At 41.5% G+C, this 20075-nt stretch overlaps 1 protein-coding gene across 1 annotated transcript in view; it reads left to right on the top strand.

Moving 5' to 3' along the window:
- Positions 1-4401: 4401 nt before the first annotated feature.
- LOC118595658 (putative inactive deoxyuridine 5'-triphosphate nucleotidohydrolase-like protein FLJ16323) overlaps positions 4402-20075 on the top strand; it is a 53699-nt gene continuing 38025 nt past the window's right edge. The window contains 1 exon segment of the mRNA XM_036206381.1: positions 4402-4523. Within this exon segment, the coding sequence (XP_036062274.1) occupies positions 4402-4523 (122 nt within the window).

Raw genomic sequence — 20075 nt, forward strand, 5'->3', positions numbered from 1 at the left:
CAGCCCTCTTGGTTGATGCCAAGTTCAGCAGAGAGGAACAGAAACGGCAGTTGCAGCCAAAATGACAGATGCATGAGCAAACCAAATGTTATTAATTTAATCCACTGAACTTTTGTATATTTATTATGTAGCAATGGATAGCTGAAAGCACACTAAAATAAATCACAACCCAAATGTTAAAAACAATTTCTTAGATAAAAGCCTCCAACTGGATACAAAGGTTGTTTTAGAGCCATAGACCCAAAATGCTCTAATGAAGCATTGAGAGCTGTGCCCAAAATTTACAATTGGATCATGTTATCAGCAGAGCACAAGATGAACAGAGATAACCTAATGCTTTTCCACTGAAGTATTTGTCATTATTACAGGCCTCTGCCTTCCTTCCCTGACACTCACGTACTCTGTTCTCCATACAACAGCCATAAGAATATATTTAAAGTAAGAGTCAGATCTCAACTTCTTGCCCCAAAGTCTCCAGTAGCTTTCAGTTTTACACAAGACATGATTCCAGTCACTCCTCTGGCCAAATGCCTACATATTTTTGCTTCCCACTTACCCCATATCCTTACGCATAGTTCCACACTGTTCTACTTCATCCAGTTGCCTTCCTTCCTGGCCCTAGAGCTTGCCAAGTATGTTTCTATCTAGGAATTTCCCTCAGCTCATTCCTGTCCATGTACAAGATTACTTTAGTGTGGAAATTAAAAGACATCACAGCATAAAATGAAGCTCCCAACACTCCATTACTTTTCTTCATAGCTAACCATCACTTGACATGTTACATGCATATCTATTTATATGTTTATTTTATTTCTCCTTCCATTAGAACGTGGGTATCATGGAAGTAGGAACTGGGATTACTGTTTGTCTCCAGGGCTTAGAACAGTATCTGGAACTCAATAACTATTGATGGATGTACAAATGAATATTTTTTAAAAGAGAGCCAAACTAGGGATGGTGGTAACATAGAAGTTGTCCTAGAGCTTTGTAGGTAGAAGTTAGAAGATTGAGAATTTGAGACCTGGGCTATATAGTGATTTTCAGGACAGAGACACAACTACATAGCCATACCTTGTCCCAAAAAAAAAAAAAAAAAAAAAGAGGAACCAAATGTAAACGTTTTAAATCAAGTATCATTTACACTTAAGATCATGTGTCTGCATGTATACTCATTCTCACTCTATCAACAGGTATTAGAAATGGATGTTAGTTGTATGATATAGGCTTCTGTATGTAAAAACACAAAGACCTGCAAAAATAAACTTTAATAGGAAACTTTTAATAGGAAACACTGACAATTGTTGTGGAATATTACTTCAACCAGGCAAAGATGTATTACATTTTTTAATGCTGTGGAGTATTGCTTTAACTGAATAAAGGTGTGTTACATTTATTGTGCTGTATTTGTTTAATTATGTAGACATGTGTTACATTTGTTTCACCTTGCCTGCCTAAGGTACCTGATTGGTCTAATAAAAATCTGGATGTCCAATAGCTAGGCAGAACAAGGATAGGTGGGGTTGGCAAGCAGAGAGAATAAGTAGAAGGAGAAACCTAGGCTTGAGAGAGGGAAGGAGGAGAGAAAAAGTGAGAAAGAGGGGGACATGCCTGGGACCAGAAGCCAGGCAGCCACCAGTCAGATATGGAGACAGCAGGAAAGTAAGATACACAGAAAGAAAGGTAAAAAGCCCTGAAGCAAAACGTAGATAAAGAGAAACAGATTAAAATAAGAGCTAAACTAAGGCTGAGCATTCAAAAGTAATAATGTCTTCATGTCATGATTTGGGAACTGATTGGTGGCCCAAAAGAAAAAGCCTGGCACAGACAATGAATTTCATGTATAAGTTGAAAAATGCCACACAAATACAAGATAAAGCCTAAAAATAGGCAAATTGACAGTGTTTCAGAAGGTATACATGTTAATCTGTGTATTTTACCTGTCATAAATCTTTTTTAAAGATATTTAAAAACATGTATTATAGCAAAATGTTAAAGGGACATAAGTAATAATTCTGAGAAGCAGCTCACAACACTGTGGACACTCTTAACACCATTTGTTCACATCTAAAACTCTTCATTCCCTTGTCCAGCCTCAAATGTCCTAAAAAAGTTCCTTTAACATTTCCATAGTTCACCAGGCAGTAGTGGCACACGCCTTTGATCCCAGCACTCGGGAGCCAGAGGCAGGCAGAACTCTGTGAGTTTGAGGCCAGCCTGGTCTACAAAGAGAGTTCCAGGAAAGGTGAAAAGCTACACAGAGAAACCCTGTCTCAAAAAAAAAAAAAAAACAAAAAAAAAACAAAAAAAAAAAAAAAAAAAAACACTTCCATAGTTCAATGATAAATTTTTAAGGCTTATAAACAAGTTTTTCATGTTTGTGTTTATACAAAAAAAAATGTAAGGGGTTGGGGATTTAGCTCAGTGGTAGAGCACTTGCCTAGCAAGGGCAAGGCCCTGAGTTCAGTCCTCAGCTCTGACAAAAGAAAAAAAAAATGTTACAGGAATATAGAACTCTGGGTTAACAACTATGTTTTCTTTCAATGTTTTCAATTTGATTCTCCAGTGATTTCTGTATCATGAGGGTTCTGTGAAGAAATGAAAGGGTAGAAATAAATCTATCATGTTTACAATAAAAACAAACAGAAAGTAAGTGGGAACTATATGTTGCCAACTTAACTTCAGAATAATGTCAGGGACTAAGATGTCAGGAACCAAACATGAACCATGGAAAGTACTAGCTACGGCCAGAGAACAAGTCATATGCCCACTGCCCTTCCCCAGAGCAGTAACACCTGTTTGCTAACCGGAGGCCCCCAAAGATAAGAGAACATTCCAGAGTCAGGTGCCATGGCAACCAAACATAAAGAGCATTCCATGGTCAGGTAGCCTAGCAACAGAACAAATGGCCCCTGACCAGTGACCTTAGCTGACATCCTGCAGTTGCACGGTCTGCACATCTCCCATGTTCTGCACTCCTTCCACATCCCTTCCCCTTCCCTCCTTCTGGCCCCCTCCCCTTCTGTGCTATATAAGCCTTGCTGAGGAAAATAAAATTTGCAGCTTGATCAGAATCCTGTCTTGCTGTCGTCTTTTGTGTCCCCTGTTCCTTTCATTTCCTCGCACAGGTGGGTCACCCCCATTGAAACCCTGTTGGCTGGGGCATCTGGCGCCCAACGTGAGGCTTGACCTTCGCCTCGTTGGAAGTTGAACGTCCTTCTCCAGAAAAGTCCAGATATCTGGTGGAGATTTGAAGCGATCGCCCATCAAGACCGCCCAACTTGATGTCCTGGTGATCTGAAGGAGAGCAGGAAGGATGAGGTGAGTCTGAGCTATAGACTTCACCATGGGACAGGGAACTTCTTCTTAGGACTTGTTCATAAAGGGCATTAAAAAGGCCCTCCAGACATGAGGGATAAGGGTTGGGGGGGAGCCTCATAAAATTCTTTAGTCACTTAGAGGACTGTTGTCCCTGGTTTCCCCAAGAAAGGACGATTGATGAAAAATGCTGGAAAAGGGAGGGCAGCCAGTGACTCCGGCAGGGTGTGAGGTATGTGGCGTGCGTGTGGAGAGAGGCAGAGGGTGGGGGGAGCCGGGAGGGCAGAAGAATGAGAGTGCTTGGTACCTCTCTGCAGCTCCTTCACCTGGGCAGAAAGAGCCGAGCCAGCCCGAGCGCTCCATTAAAACAGCGGGCGGTGGCGGCGGCATGGTGCCCTTGGTGTCTGGTCGGTGGTGAAGTGACATTGCTGCTTCTCTCCCCACCCACCTCGGCCTGGGAGGCAGGCCTCATTTGGGGCCTTCGCCTATATCAGGAAGGAAGAGATACAGGCACACCTTTATCATCAAACTTTTAAAACAGCCTGTTAATTCGTTAATTCCTCCAACCCTGTTGCCATTGGTCCCAACCCTCTTCTCGGCAACAATGATTTTCCTACAACCAATATATCTCAGACATCCATGGGTTTTTCTCCCACGTTCCCACCTCCCCCACCAACTACCAAAGATACGATTACCACCCTTATTGCAAAAAACTCCAAGCCTGATTTGGTTGACTCCTGCTGGCTTTGCTATCATTCTGTCCCATATCATTTTATGAAGGAGTGGCCGTTAATTTGCTAACCACTGACCCACACCATTGTTGCTGGCAACAGGCCACTGCCTTGTCATCCAAGGCGCTATCATTCCCCCTGTTTATCAACCACTTTGCAATGTCACAGACAACCTAGGTACCTTCCTTAAGTCTGGATATCTTCTCCCTGCCAATGATACTTGGTGGGACTGTACTGATGGCCTAACACCATGCATTTCTCTTCATTTAAATAATCCCTCTGCCCCCTTATTCTACATATTGGTTCAGCTTATCCCTAGGCTAACCTATTATTCTCCAGATCAATTCTCCGGAAGATGGGAAGAGAAGACTCTGGCAGAGACGGCTGCCCTCGAGCCCCCCCCCCATCGCTCAAAAAGGGAGCCCATGACCGCGGTCACTTTAGCCATCCTCCTGGGGCTGGGGGCTGCACGGGCTGGTATGGGCATAGCCTCCCTGGTCTTATCTAATCAACATTATTCAGAGCTTAGAATTTCCATAGATGAAGATATAGTGCAGCTCGAGTGAGGCATTTCCACCCTTGAATCTTTCCTCACCTCCCTTTCAGAGTTGGTCCTCCAAAACTGCCGAGGGCTCAACCTCCTCTTTTTACAGCAAGGAGGCCTCTGTGCCACTCTTAAGGAAGAGTGCTACTTCTATACTGATCACACAGGAGTAGCAAGGGATAGCATGGCCAAGGTCAGTGAAGGCTTAGAGAAGCACAAAAAAGAAAGGGATCAAGAGCTAGGCTGGTTCTAAAATTGGTTCTCTGCATCTCCCTGGCTAACCACCCTCCTGCCGTCCCTCCTGGGACCCTTGGTTGGCCTCATTCTTGTCTTGACATTCGGCCCTTAGGCTTTGTCTCAACTAACTCAATTTGTGTTCAGTCAGCTGGCCGAACTTCAGGCAAAACAAACTGAGGTTCATTACCATCGCCTCGACCTCCATGAACATGTTCTCGATGAACCAGATACAGACTCCATATCAGCACAGACCCCTCTGCCCAGGGGAGGATGCACCTGTGCCTGGGAGGTGGAGCCCACTGCTTAGGGGATTGAGGGTGCAGCCAGGACTACAGAAGGCAGAGAGACTAAAGTGCTCCACCATCCTGGGTGCCTTGGATGACATGCTCTATTGCATGGCGGTTATGCAGACCCTATACTCTTCCCTCCCGAATTAAAACCCGCCCCCTGTTAAAAAAAACTGCATCATTCCAGCTTCCTTTGGGACATGTGGGAATGCCTACATGAACGGACCAATTAACAGAGGAACCCAAACTTATCAGGGATAGAGCCTCTGTCACCCCTCCCCCATCATGGTGAAACATTTGGGCCTCCTTTCTTTGTTTTGCTATATGTATAGAATGGGGAGATGTCAGGGACCAAGATGTCAGGAACCAAACATGAACCATGGAAAGTACTAGCTACGCCAGAGAACAAGTCATACGCACACTGCCCTTTCCCAGAGCAGTAACACCTGTTTACTAACCAGAGGCCCTCAAAGATAAGAGAACATTCCAGAGTCAGGTGCCGTGACAACTGAATGTAAAGAGCATTCCATGGTCAGGTAGCCTAGCAACAGAACAAATGGCCCCTGACCAGTGACCTTAGCTGACATCCTGCAGTTGCATGATCTGCACGTCTCCCACAACCTGCACCCCTTCACGTTCTGTACGCCCCTTTTCCCTTCCCTCCTTCCTGACCCCTCCCCTCCTGTGCTATATAAGCCTTGCTGAGGAAAATAAAATTTGCAGCTTGATCAGAATCCTGTCTTGCTGTCATCTTTTGTGTCCCCTGTTCCTTTCATTCACTCCCACAGGTGGGTCACCCCCATTGAAACCCCACTGGCCAGGGCAGAATAAGGGTTACCAAAGACACAGAAGGTCACCTCTCATAACAGCAAAGGTGCCAATTATAAACACAACATTATCTCTACCTATGTATCCACCAAATAAAGAAGTTTAAAATAAACAAATGAAATAATGGATAGAAGGTTAAAGAGAAGTGGACAAATCCAATTAATCATAAATTTCAATGTTCTTATCTCAAAATTTGATAGAAACTGTAGAGTGAAAATTTGTAGAGCTATATACATCTTAAACAACACAATCAGCTGATTCGACCTACTTAAATCTGTTAACAAATTAACAGCCAAATGCAGATCTTTTACATGTATGTGTAGAATATTTGCCAAGATAGGCCCCTTTCTGAGTCTAAATAAATTGTAAATGTTTCAAGTTATACAAAATATATTCTGTTACCATGATGGAATTTAATTAGAAAATTCCAGAAAGACTTCTGGAAAAATCTCTCAAACACTTAGAAATTAGATAGAATCATTTTTGGTAGCCTGTGATGGAAGAATATTTTTAACTAGGAAAATATTCTGGCAATGAAAACACAACATATAAAATTTTGAACAAAGCTACTTGAAGTGCTTAGGCAGGTGGCGGCAGTGGCAGCGGCGGCGGCGGCGGCGGCGGCGGCGGCGGCGGCGGCGGCAGCGCACACCTTTAATCCCAGCACTAGGGAGGCAGAGCCAGGCAGATCTCTGTGAGTTCGAGGCCAGCCTGGGCTACAGAGTTAGATGGAAGACAGGCACCAAAACTACACAGGGAAACCCTGTCTCAAAAAAAAAAAAAAAATGTTTAGGAAGAAAAAATCATAAACCTGGACAACTATATTATAAAAGAAGAAGAGCTTCTAATAACGGCTATGCTTCTACCTAAAGAAATCAAAAGACAGAGCTAAGAAATACACACTAAGTACAGGAGAAGAAATGTTTTTTAATTAGCTGAAATTAATGAAACAGAAAACAAAGGCAATAGAGAAAAATCAGTATAGTTAAAACTTTCCTTGAGCAGATCAATAAAATTGACAAAGCTCTAACAGACAGACAAAAAAAAGGAATTATCTTATTAACAACATCAGGAGACTAACAACAAGCTTCTGTGTCCTCATCCAAATGGATCTCAGCTGAACTGTGCTGCTCAAAGCCTAAAAGCTTAACCATCCAAATGCTTCTAGTTTCTGGTCCTCATGCCTTATATACCTTTCTGTTTTCTACCATCACTCCCTTGGATTAAAGGCTTGCTTTATGGGATTAAAGGTGTGTGTCACCAAGCCTGGCTGCTTCCAATGTGGCCTTGAACTCACAGAGATCCAGAGGGATTTCTGTCTCTGAAATTCTAGGATTAAAGGTGTGAGTGCCACCATTTTCTAGCCTCTGTATCTAGTGGCTATCTGTTCATTGACCCAAGATAAATTTATTAGGGTGCACAATATTTTGGGGGAACACAATACCACACAAGAGAGATCATTTAAATAGCCCATATTCCTCAAATACATTAAGTTTTTAAGTAAACACCTTCCTATATACAAAACTCAAGGGTAGCCACCATCACTGGTGAAGTCCATGAAACCAGTGCAGAGCATTAAAGGTATGCTCTTGACCCCTCCCTCCTCTTTTGGTCCCTTTCTCTTAGAGTCTTAGGCACTAGATGAGCAGCTTTTTGCTCTTAACACGTGTTCCCCACATTACTCCAAGAACAGGACCAAAAGCAATGGGACCAACCCAACCTGGATCTGGATCCTCAAAACCTCTTTGCAAGTTGCCTTACCTCAGAGGCCTGCTTCAGCAACAGTTTGCATCCCTCAATGCAAGCATTCATCATGAAGTGTCCATATTTAATAGTTTACTTTTAGTCACACAAAATCATATCTGTAAATATTTCTAAATGGTGTAAAGAAATGGTCGTAGGAGCTTATGACATATTCAAGCCCCAATCATAAAGTATTTCAAGTGAGAACATGTCAGAAGCACATATGCTTTCTGAGACACGAGGGACACAGCACACTGTAGTCATGTCCCTTAGATAGGATGAGAACAATGAGAGTTCAGGGTCTGAAACCCTCCAGTCATCCTTCCCAGATCCCCCCAGGGATTGATATGCTGGGACAAGAAAGGACAAAAGTAAGCAAGCCTTCATTCACTCTGCCACATGATGATGCTTTCTCTCCAACCCATCCAGAAATATGTGCATCACCAATGAAGATGTCTGCATTTGTTACTTTTATGTTCCTATGATAAACACCATGAACTAAAGCAACTTGGAGAGTAAAGGATTTATTTCATCTTACATTCCCAAGTCACAGTTCATCATTGACAGAAGCTAGGGCACGAACTGAAGCACACTGTGGAAGAGTGCTGCCTACTTGTTTGTTCCCATGGGATACTCAGCTTGCTTTCTTAGACAACCCAGGACCACCTGCCCAGGGGTGGCACCGCCCATAGTGGAATCGGCTCTTCTACACCAATCATCGATCAATAAAATGCCCCCATAGACTTGCCCACAGGCCAATCTGTTGGAGCCAAGTCCTCAAGATTCCTTTTTCCCTGGCAATTCTTGTTTGTGTCAAGCTGAAAACAATAACCAGCACAGTCCTCTACCTGGAATCAGGTTATGATTGGAATCCTCAACAAGGGCTATTGATGTCAATTTATTTGAATGGATGGAAACAGTGAAACTGTTTAATATTACAAACAACAATAAACTGTCAATATTACAAACAATAAATTTCATGAATGTTTACTGCAAAACCCACCAAATTATAATTCTTTACAGCACATTTTTTCATCTGAAAGTTATGATTGGCTCACCTTACTTCTCCAGACCCAGATTTTGGATCCAGAATGGCTACCCAACAAGCTGTGATAAGATGAAGCTGGCAACACTGTTTCAACTGTACCATGGCCCCCTTGGTTTCGGATAGGTTTGTCTTCCTTCTACTTCTGGGGGGTTAGGTGGGGGGTTAGCATCTTCTCAGCCATTCTGGTCTACCTACAGATTTCCTGATATGTGGGAAATGGAATTTTAAAAATAAATACTCCCTCTATCTCTTCAGCAGATAAGTCTAGTTCATATTGTCTAACACAGTTCTTATCTCATCTCCCTTGTGGTAGAGAGGGAGAAAAACTTCAGAGACTAAATTTCAAGAAACACAACTAGATGAAGTCAGGTAGAAAAATAAAGAGAGGAAAAGTCTGGGATACTCTGCACCAAGCCAGAACATTTACATCTTTGTATCCCTTTGTTATTGAGCTGTTTCTGTTTAATAGATAGATGCTGAACATAAATATGAGGACTACAGTACAGTAAAACAAAGAATTGTTCTGGCACATATTTATGAACAAAGGAAGACCTAATGTGTTCACTATATAAAATAATCTCCTAACATATTTAAACTGGGAGCATACAGAAATCCCATGTGCTACTACACATGATTTCTAATCATAATTTGTATTGAAATAAGCCTATTATTCTTTCTACAATGAAGTATTTTATTTACATCTTCTCTCTGTAAACAAAAACGCTAGCATAAGTTAGCAAGGGTTGATTGGAGAAAGAAGGCTAACAGGAGGGAACCTGAGAAAATTCTGGCAAGGACTCCCTTCCTGCTGACTTCAATATTTCCAAAAGACAAATGAATAAGTATGAGATATATTTAGGGAATATGTAACAACTTTTAAAGAGCTCTGTTTCAGTGACAAGGGCTATTGATGTCAATTTATTTGAATAGATGGAAACAGTGAAACTTTTATTCAATATTACAAACAATAAATTTCATTGAATGTTTACTGCAAAACCCACCAAATTATAATTCTTTACAGCACATTTTTTTTTTTCATCTAAAAGTTCACTGTCATAAAGCCACAGCACAGTTGGAGTCTGGAAAGCCTACTGTAAATATTTACTGAAAGAATTATTACCATGTTAGTTTGTCCCACTAGTCTGACTCCATCTGATACTCCCCTTCTGTAAACCTCGACCTAGAGAGACTATGGGAGGTCCTCAGAGCAGAGTGTTCCCTAGGAGGACTTCATATTTCAATAAAGAAGGACTTTACTGATGATCCAATGCATTATGAGGAAAGTGCCCATCCAATGCATTAAATTGGATGCTAAACAAAATCTCAGGCAGAATTGGGTTTCCAAAGGAAGCTGGGCAGCGCCTTGAAAGTGATCTGCTCCCATTTTAGTCTCTTACTTTTGTTTTAGTATCAATTGTACGTTTTTATCTTTTCAAGCCTGAAATCTCTAAGTGACAAAAATCTGCATTGTTTACTACAATAGTTTTAATCTTCCTCAATATGATGAAAATAATATTATCAAATAGAGAACAAGTTAAGAAGTTCAGCTGGCGGTTGTGGCACATGCCTTTGATCCCAACACCCCGGAGGCAGAGGCAAGCGGATCTCTGTGAGTTCGAGGCCAGGCTGGCCTCCAGAATGAGTTTCAGGAAAGGTGCAAAGCTACACGGAGAAACCCTGTCTCAAAAAAAAAAAAAAAAGTTCAGAAAAGGGCAATTTCAAAGAGAAACATTGTAAGTCGGAGATCTTAAAAGTTGTTAGAAAATAATGTTAATTGTTCACACAGCTACTGGCCAGCAGGAGTCTGAAGCAGCCTGTCAACGGTTCAATAACTGTGAAAACCTGGGGAAATAAAAGAAGCACAGAAAGAAAAAAAAAAAAAACAGCAGCCACATTATCTGCATGATTTATTTTGAAGTCACCAAAATGTTCTAAATTTGGATTAGCTTTACAAATCTATAAAGACACTACTGGGCTTCCAGGAGACTGAGTTCTAAGGCAAGTGAAGACAGCATATTTAGCAAATGGTAGCAGGAAAACTGAATGCCCACAAACAGAAGAGTGAAATGAGACCCATATCTATCACCTTGCACAAAAATGAAATCCAAGTGTATCAAAGACCTCAATTTGAAATCTGGAATGCCTGAAACTGCTAGAAGAAAACATAAGCAGTACCCCCACAAGGTTTAAGTGTGGGAAAGGACTTTCTGGACAGGAAGTCCTTTTGCCTGGGAAATAAGGCCAATACCTGACACGTAGGACCTCTTGAAACAGCCAGGCGTGGTAACAAGAGCCTTTAATCCCAGAAAGTGATGGCAGCAAGCAGAAAGGTATTTAAGGCGTGAGTACTAGGAACTGAGGCTGGCTAAGCTTTTAGGCTTCTAGCAGCAGTTCAGCTGAGATTCATTCGGATGAGGACTCAGAGGCTTCCAGTCTGAGGAAACAGGATCAGCTGAGGAATTGCAAGGTGAGGTGGCTGTGGCTTATTCTGCTTCTCTGATCTTCCAGCATTCACCCCAATACTGGCACCAGGTTTGATTTTATTAATAAGAACTTTTAAGATTCCTGTCACACTATCCAACCACCAGATGAGTTTCACACCAGTGGCCAGCCAGGAATAGCTCCAGCCATCAAAAACAAGCATGTTTTTCCATACTAACAAACAAGTTTTTCCCATCCTCCAACGTTAACCTCTGGCAAAAATAAATATGCCAATCATGGTTTGTTTATTCCCAACTTTTACATCAAACATCTTTTAAATCAAGAACATTTACCTTTGCTAGCTTGGCCAAATATCGAGCCAGGTACATCCTGTCTTTACAAAACTAAAAGATGATTGACATGGTCACACATTTTCAAGAACAACAATATCATTCAAAACTTAGCAAAGCATATTTACAGAAATAGAGAGGATCTGCCTCTGATCCTGTCAGCACTGAATCAGGACAGCTCCCAGGGTCTGAAGTGACAGCTGGCATCCCCAGACAAGAAACCTGAGAAGTGTCAGTTCCCAAAGAATTTTAGAGGAAAATATTTTTTAAAAAATGGACTTTCCAAGAATGATCACATCTGTCCCATGCATGATTGACAAAATGATACTAAAACCGTCAGAGAATCATCAATATTGTGAGAGAGAGAGAAGAGAATGTGCAGGCCATGCGGTCCCAGCAGTGTTCTGTGCTGTTCTGAAGTCCATGGGTCCTTGCTGAGTGAGACTGCCCCCCTTGGCCTCATCTAGAGACCTGTTGGACAAGCACTCATATAGTGGTCTGAAACTATGCTGCACAGCTCCCAACACCCAAAGAACTTAACATCCCACTCCACAGATACTTGCTCAGTCATTTCCAACGCCACCCTATTCACAATAGTTAGGAAGTAGAAACAACCTAAATGTTCCCCAACAGATGAATGGATAACAAAAATGTGATCCATGTTCATAATGAATGATATTGTCCATAAAAAAAAAATTTTTTTTAAGTGAAATCACAAAACTTGAAAGTGAGAAGGACAGGGAGCCAGACCAGAGCCATGACAGGTTTCTAATGGTCCTACCAGGGATCAGGCCTTAGTTTTGGTTTACTGGAACTGGCTGGAGCTGAGCAAGCAGTTCTCAGGAAGACCACAACTCAGGAGCAACCAATCAGCAGGTGCCCCCATAGCCTTCTGCTGGCTCAGCAGGAGCCCCACAGCCTTCTGCTAGCTAAAGATAGCTTTTCTTACCCTGTAGCTGGAAGGTCCCCAACAACTAGAGTCTCCCACCAATCAGCCCCCAGTCTAATCTTTCCTCCACCAATCAGCACCAGATTAATCCCTCCTCCCTGGAGTTCCCCTAACTTCACTTAAAAGGAGCTTGCAACCTGCTTTGGGGGGATCGCTATTTGTCACCCCAACATGTTGGAAATAATAAATGCTGTTGCTAATTGCATACATGACTGATGGTCTTTCTTGGGGGCTGCTCTCGGACCCTAACACATGTAAATGGACCTAGAAAAGATTAAGTGAGGTAACCCAGCCCCAGAAAGACAAATGCCACATGTTCTCTCTTATCTCCAGTAGCTAGCGCCAGATCTTAAGGATGTGAATATATAACATGGAGTCACCATAGAAACCAGAAAAGTATAGAGGGGATGGGATGGAGGAGCTTGAGAAGGGAAGAGCAAGATGCAGGTGATGTGGAGCATGAAACAGAAAAGTAGGGAGGGGGTCTCCAGCTGGAGACTACAAAGGGAAGAAGTAAGGAGAGACAAATAACACCAGTATTGTTTGATTAAAAAGCCTCAAGGAATCAAATTTTCTATTTACCTGAAATCTTATACAATACATAAGTGTGTGTACATACATACACACCACATATACATAAGAAATCATGCCACTTAGGCTGACAATGCTCCCTACAAGAACGATGCACTAATAAAAAAAAAAATCCTAGTGCCAGGCATGAAACACCTCCTTTCGAGTGGTTCATCAGGATAGTCCATGTGACTCCTAAAACAATATGGATTATTGTTGTTGCCTTTGGATGCCTCCCAGAGGTTGAAGGTAAACAGCTATCATGAAAGACCAGCACAATAACTATACCAGGTGGCATCCTAACATGGATGGGGAAATCTCAGAAAGTACCACCCTGAGATGAAGAGCTACAAGCAAGTGATTGACTATTAAGAGAGAGATTCAGTCTTCTCCAGAGATGAGCTCTCTGATAGATTATCTAATCCCAAAGTGTCAGCTTTGAACACATATAAACAACACTTAATGGACACAGAAGGCTGTATTTACATACACACACACACACACACACACACACACACACACACATACCATATAATTATAATATGTAATATAAATATAATTAAAGAAAAAGAGATCAAGAATTGGGGAGAAAGCCAAGCAGTAATAGTGCACACCTGTAATCCCAGCACTCAGGAGGCAGAGGCAGGTGGATCTCTGTGAGTTTGAGGCCAGCCTGGACTACAGAGTGAGTTCCAAGGTAGCCAGAGCTACACAGAGAAACCCTGTCGTGAAAAATCAAAAAAAGGATTGGGGAGAGAATGGGGGAAATGGGAGCAACATGGGAGGAATTTGAGGGGAGAGAGAGAGAGAGAAGAGCAGAAATTATGCAAAAACAATTCTCATGTATGAAATTCTCAAACACTGCAATTCATGCATCCCTACATGTATAATTCTTACAGCATAACACTAGAAAAACAAAATGAGTAAAAGACAAGAATACATACTTTTCCAAAGATAAATGGCCAAAAACACAAAAAGTTCCAGCAAGATGGCTGATCTGACCAGGGTGCAAACCTGCTGTGCAAACCTGCTGACCTGGGTTCAATCCCAAACTCCATGGCAGAAGAGAACTGACTCCCCAAAGCTATCTTCTGGCTTCTACATGTGTGCTGTGGTACTTGCATACTCCCTCACACACAGTAACGATAAATAAAATGAACACTTAAAAAAAATAACAAGAAAAGATGTTCAACATGACAAGTCATTAGAAAAATGCAAACCCAAGGCAGAGTGAAATACCGCTTTCTATCCACTGAGAGAGCTGTAATTTAAGAAAAAAGAAAGAAAAACAGAAACAAATATTAGGGAAATCTGTACATTACTGGTAGGGGGGAAACTGAGTAGCCACTGTGGCAATCTGACACTTTTTCCATATGCTATGTCACTACTATATGATCAAGCAATTCATTCATAAGTCTGTATCTGAATGATTAGAGAGAAGATACTGTCATTTAAATAAAGGTCTTCCCAAAGACCATCTGTTAAAGGTCCTGCCACCAGCCTGTGGCAGTGCTGGGAGGTGATGCAAACTTTAGGAGGTAGAGCCTGGTGAGAAGTTATGGTGATATTTTGTTTGTGCTCTAACAAACAAAATTTGCCTGAAGATCAGAGGATAGAGCCAGCCATTAGATTAAACATAGAGGCCAGGCAGTGGCCTCTTTAATCCTAGCACTTGGGAGGCAGAGATCCGTCCGGATCTCTGTGAATTCAAAGCCACCCAGGACTACACAAATTTAACTCGGTCTAAAAGAAAAGCAGCCGGGCAGTGGTAACACACACCTTTAATCCCAGCACTTGGGATCTCATGCTTTTGCTCACAGTATTTGGGAAACACACACACCATTAATCCCAGCACTAGGAAGTTTTGAGGCAGGAAGTGATATGGCTGGGCAGAGAAAGGAATACAAGGAAGAAGGAGACAGGAACTCAGTCATTTCAGCTGAGGACTCAGGGGCATTCAGTCTGAGGATTTGTGGAGACAGGATCTTCCCCTTTCCGCTGAGGAGCTGGCAAGGTGAGAAGTGGCTGTGGTTTGTCTCTCTGATCTTTCAGCATTTACCCCAATATCTGGCTCTGGGTTTTCATTATAAGACTAACTAAGATTTGAGCAACAAGAAGTCATTCAGAGTACATCCTTGTGGTGGATGGCAGGACCTCAGCTCCAGTTTTCTTCTTGTTTCCATCATGAGGTGAGGAAGCATCCCAGGGCACACACTCTTGCTCTGTTGTTTCATGCTACCTCTGGCCTAAAACAACAGAGTCAAGTGGTCATGGACTAAAAGCTCTGAAAATGTGATCCCACATAAACTCTCCCTCCTTTTAAGTAACTCAGCCAGCCGTAGAAAGCTGACTATCACAACTGGCATTTGAAGGGACTATTGATAAGGACACTATTTACTATGCCAAAGCCCATAACAACCTATGTGTTCATCTGCCACACCCACGATGGTGTCGCCCGCATGACAAATGCCTTGGATGAGGTAGTTACGTGGGAAAGGGGGGCTCGCGGCCCTCGGGTCTATGCCCCCGGCGACCCCTCATCAATCTGCCTGACTCATGGTGCCAGGCTACAAGGAACCACGCAGATCTGCTTGCAGAGGCTGGCTGGCACTCTGCCTTCTTCTCTTTGTAGCTGTGGTTATTGCGGTTTCCTTGTGTATTGATTCCAGGAAGTTAACCCTTAATGTTCCTGATGTGCCCCATAAAGAGAGTTATGATTCCTCAAAAGTGGCTTCAATACCCCCACCTATGACTTAAGCTCTTAGGCAAACAGTTCAAGAGGGTCCCAAAAGTTTAGGGAAATTCATGAATGATTTAGAACAAAAAGAACTTATGATTCAGAAGGACAAAGACTCTAGCAAAGAGAGAATGAAAGTAAAGGTACAGGCACTCATAGGCAATCCACACGCGCAGCCGACAGCAGCTGCAAGGAAGCAGTTACAGGAATTAGTCATTCCTACAAGAATTATTCAGGGACAAATAGAGTTTCTCATCAAGGGGTGATGGTGGCAACCCCCTAACTTTATTCCTAGACATAATAACTATTTAGAACCATTACCTTTCACGGGAGCTTATAATAAACATGGGAACTGATGGGTGAATCATAATGGTATGAAAACAGAATGACATAAGTTACAGTTCAGGAAAGATTAGCTAGGTCCCAACCCCCCTGGTGCCTTCTCACCCACAGGCAAAGGTTAAATATTTTCACACATATAAGACCATGGTTAGAACTATGGTGGGATAGGTTTAATTTTGATACAGAACAAACATTTAATGATTATGTAAAAGGAAAGCTACAGCTAGGGCCGTAATGTTCTCTGTCTGGATGAGAAACCACCAAAGGGGAAATAAAGGCTGTACTCATGAGATCTGTTAGGCATTCTGAGAAAATTGTGTTGATTCTATGTCTGTCACCCTACTGGCCGATTGCCATGTTTCCTCAAATAACTGTATAAAATTCACTGCTTGGTCTGAGTAAAATTGCAGCAGCTTCACAGCATACTCTCGTGTCTGTGGCTGCCTGTCACTCGCTGAATCCCACTTATCCTGAGTCCCTTCACCCCATTCTCCCTCGGTCTGGTGGTCCAGCTGAGACCCAGTCCTTGGCATTCATCAGCTTAAAAAATGGACATTTTTAAAGTGTTTTGCCCATATAGTAGAACATTATTCAATTACCAAAAGGAAGAAAGTGCTCAAGAACACACAATTACACACCATATGACTCTGTTTGTATGAAGCATTTGAATGAAACACCCAGAGCAGGATATTGTCAAGATAAAGGTGTGAGCAACCAAGACTACATAATGTATGATGATGAATGCTTTGGGGGGTGGGGGTAGCATGCCAAGGTTTTATAACTGGGCAGAGAGAGGTAATGACGACATAATATCTGAATGCACTAGATGTCAACACATTGTATATTTGAAACAGGTTTGTTTCTATGTTATATGAATTTTACCCCAATGAGGAAATTTTAAACCACATAATCAATATAATTACTCAGCTCCCAATTTGTTTCTGTCGATCTGTTTATCTTTATGCAACAACAACAACAACAAAAATCTTCTTGTTCAAGAATCCCCTAAAAGACTCACTTAAATGAATACAAAGCTACCTTTCTAATAAATAGCATCAAATTTATACTCCCAAATAGTTCAAAAGTTTATTTCAAAGTCTTTACCTTGCTGGGTCCACCAATTTTATACTATCATGCCACAGTCTGTACTTAACCTAACTAAAGTTACTTATTGAAAGGAATACCTTAAACCATTCTCTAAAACTTCATAAACATTCTGTCTTTGTCCATACTACTTTCAAATCTTATTTTTAAAATCTGTCATGATATTAATAATACTCTTTCCTGCTACAGTGAGAATAAACTTCACTCATCTTTCTGCCCCCCCCCCTTCTCTTTCTCTATCTCTTTGAGATAGTCTCATGTAGCTCAGGCCGGTTTGAATTCCTGATTCTCCTGCCTCTGAGACTCCAGTGCCGGAGTAGGAGGCAAGCACCACCACATTCAGCTTAAAATTTGTCCTATAAAAAGGTTTTATTTTGGCCAAACTTTCAGCAAAGTTACTTTTAATGATCTTACAGATCCTGTCAAGAACTCATGAATGCCTCTTGATCACCACATCCCCAAGACTCTAGATAGCAAAGTTAGAGGTCTGTTGAGTTCCCATTGGTGTGAGCAGTGTAGCTCTGTTCATAAGAATGAAATAAAAACTATATTCCAATAAGCCATGAATAAACAGTATCTATCGAGCTCTAAAACAATTAATTTTATGTCTTAGTAGCTAGGAACTAATTTTGTTGGTATTTTGTTTGTTCATTGGTTGGTGGTGTGTAATACTTTATCTGGTAAGATTTGAAGAACCTTTATCCGAGGGAAAATCTGTCTTCATCTTGACAAAACTTGTGTTTTCTGTCTTTGTGAAGATTTCTATAATGTGTCTTTAAAGAGATCATTTCCAGGGGAATGTAAGAGGTAAGCCCAAAATGAAGCCTCTTTCCCAAGATGGTCCTCAGAACTGAAATGTTTAGGTTTCTTTATAGGCCAGCACATTGTTATGGACTAGGATCTGCATAAACCTGTACCTACAACTCCAAGTAGACTCCTGGTTTTTGCACTTATGCTTTGTCAATTTTGTATGCTAATTCAATTCACAGCATTATTTCACCAAGGGCAATTGAGAATGACATTTGCTCTTGACGCAAAACTGGACTAACAAAAATTACTTAGCTGAGAGGTGTCTTAATAACAAAACTGAAAATCCCAAAGATCCAGTGCTCTCGGGTTTTGGTATTGTTGTTGTTATTGTTGTTTGTTTGTTTGTTTGTTTGTCTGTTTTAATGAGGAAACTTTAATTGCAAGAAAAAATAATTAGTATTATAAAATATTTTCCTTAGGAGGAAGACAGGGAGATTTAAAACAGAGAAAAATGTCCTACAATAATGGAAGCAGACTTTTGAAGCCACTGATCCTGAAAAGGAAAGAAGAGATCATGAGCCAAAACTGCCCTCCTGTTACCTTGACTTGAACTTAGAAAAACTGTCAGGGGGTCCTGGGCTCCAAAACTAGAGGAAAGTAAATTTGTGTTACTCTAAACTACCAAATTGGGAAACTAATATATCTGGCTATAATCATCTTTTTTTCTAGCAGCCTCCCCGAGGTGCATTGACTTAAAAAAAAGTCAGCCAACCTAGGCCTGAAGGGTCACTTCTGTAACTGCCACCTGTTGAAGGCTGAGGCAGAAGAATCAGTAGTTCAAGGCCAGTCTTGTCTACCCAACAAGGTCAAGACAAGTCTGAGCTACATGAGACTCTGGCTCAAAAAGCAGAAACAAAAATAGCTCATCCATATTTGCTACTATAGTTGAACACATTTTGACTCACATATGCACCTAGGAAGCCATCATCATGATCAACCAAAACAGTAAACATAGGACTGAGAATACTATCCTTTATCTACTGAATTGCTTCATTGTTGTCAAAAGTCAGTTATACATAAAGGTAGGTCTGGACTTACTCTGTTTATTTAACCTATTTATTACTTTTTATTTTTTGAGATATAATTACATTTCCCTTCCCTTTCCTCCTTGAGTTCCTCCCAGATACCCATCCTTTCTCTTTTTCGAATGTATGGCCTTGTTTTGTATTGTTGTCATATATGTATACATATATACATATATATTCCTGAATACCACCTGCTTAGTCTGTATAATGTTACCTGTGTGTGTGTTCAGGGCTGACCATCTGGTATTGGACAACCAGTTGGAGTGCTCTTCCCTGAAGAAGAAAATTATTTCTTCCCACTCTCATCATTCCTTAGTTCCCCGTGGTTCTTTAAGTACGGTTGAGGCCTCCTGGCCTTTCCCTCATCCAATTTGGCATGTCTATTATTGTCAGCCTTGTTCAGCTCATGTTTAAGCAGCCGTGTTGGTAAGAGTTTATGGCTTCAGCTTCTAAGATTACTGAAATACAGGGTCTCACAGCAAATTCCCTTGTGCTCTGACTCTTACAATCTTTCCTCCCTCCCTTCTACAATGTTCCATGAGCCTTAGGTATGGGAGTTGTCTTTTCTTTATTTTTTTTAACTTCTTCTTTGGATAGGGTCTCATGACTAGCCCAGGCTGCCCTTGAACTTTCCATCCTCCTGCCTTAGCCTCCTGCTGTACTGGGATTGCAGGCACGTGCCAGCAGGCATAGCTGATCTGTTTACCTCACTGCACTCTTATCAGCACTACCTTCCAATGACTAAAGCTTTATAATAAATTTTGGATCAAACAGCTTTTGTCCTGCAACTTTGCATTTTTTCACCAGTTTGGGCTGTTCTAGGTCATTTCCATAAAGGTATGAGTTTTATAATTTACCATTTCTATGAAAATCTCTTTGGATTTTCATTGAGATTTTATTGACCCTCATGATTAAATTGTGGCAAATTAGCACTCTCCCACTACTGAGTCTTCTGATCTTGAACAGGATAATCTTTTCATTGACTTAGCTTTTGCTTGACTTCTTTCAGGATTGTTTTATCATTTTTGGTGAAC

The sequence above is a fragment of the Onychomys torridus genome, chromosome 14, assembly GCF_903995425.1.
Source record: "Onychomys torridus chromosome 14, mOncTor1.1, whole genome shotgun sequence".
NCBI classification, from domain to species: Eukaryota; Metazoa; Chordata; class Mammalia; order Rodentia; family Cricetidae; genus Onychomys; species Onychomys torridus.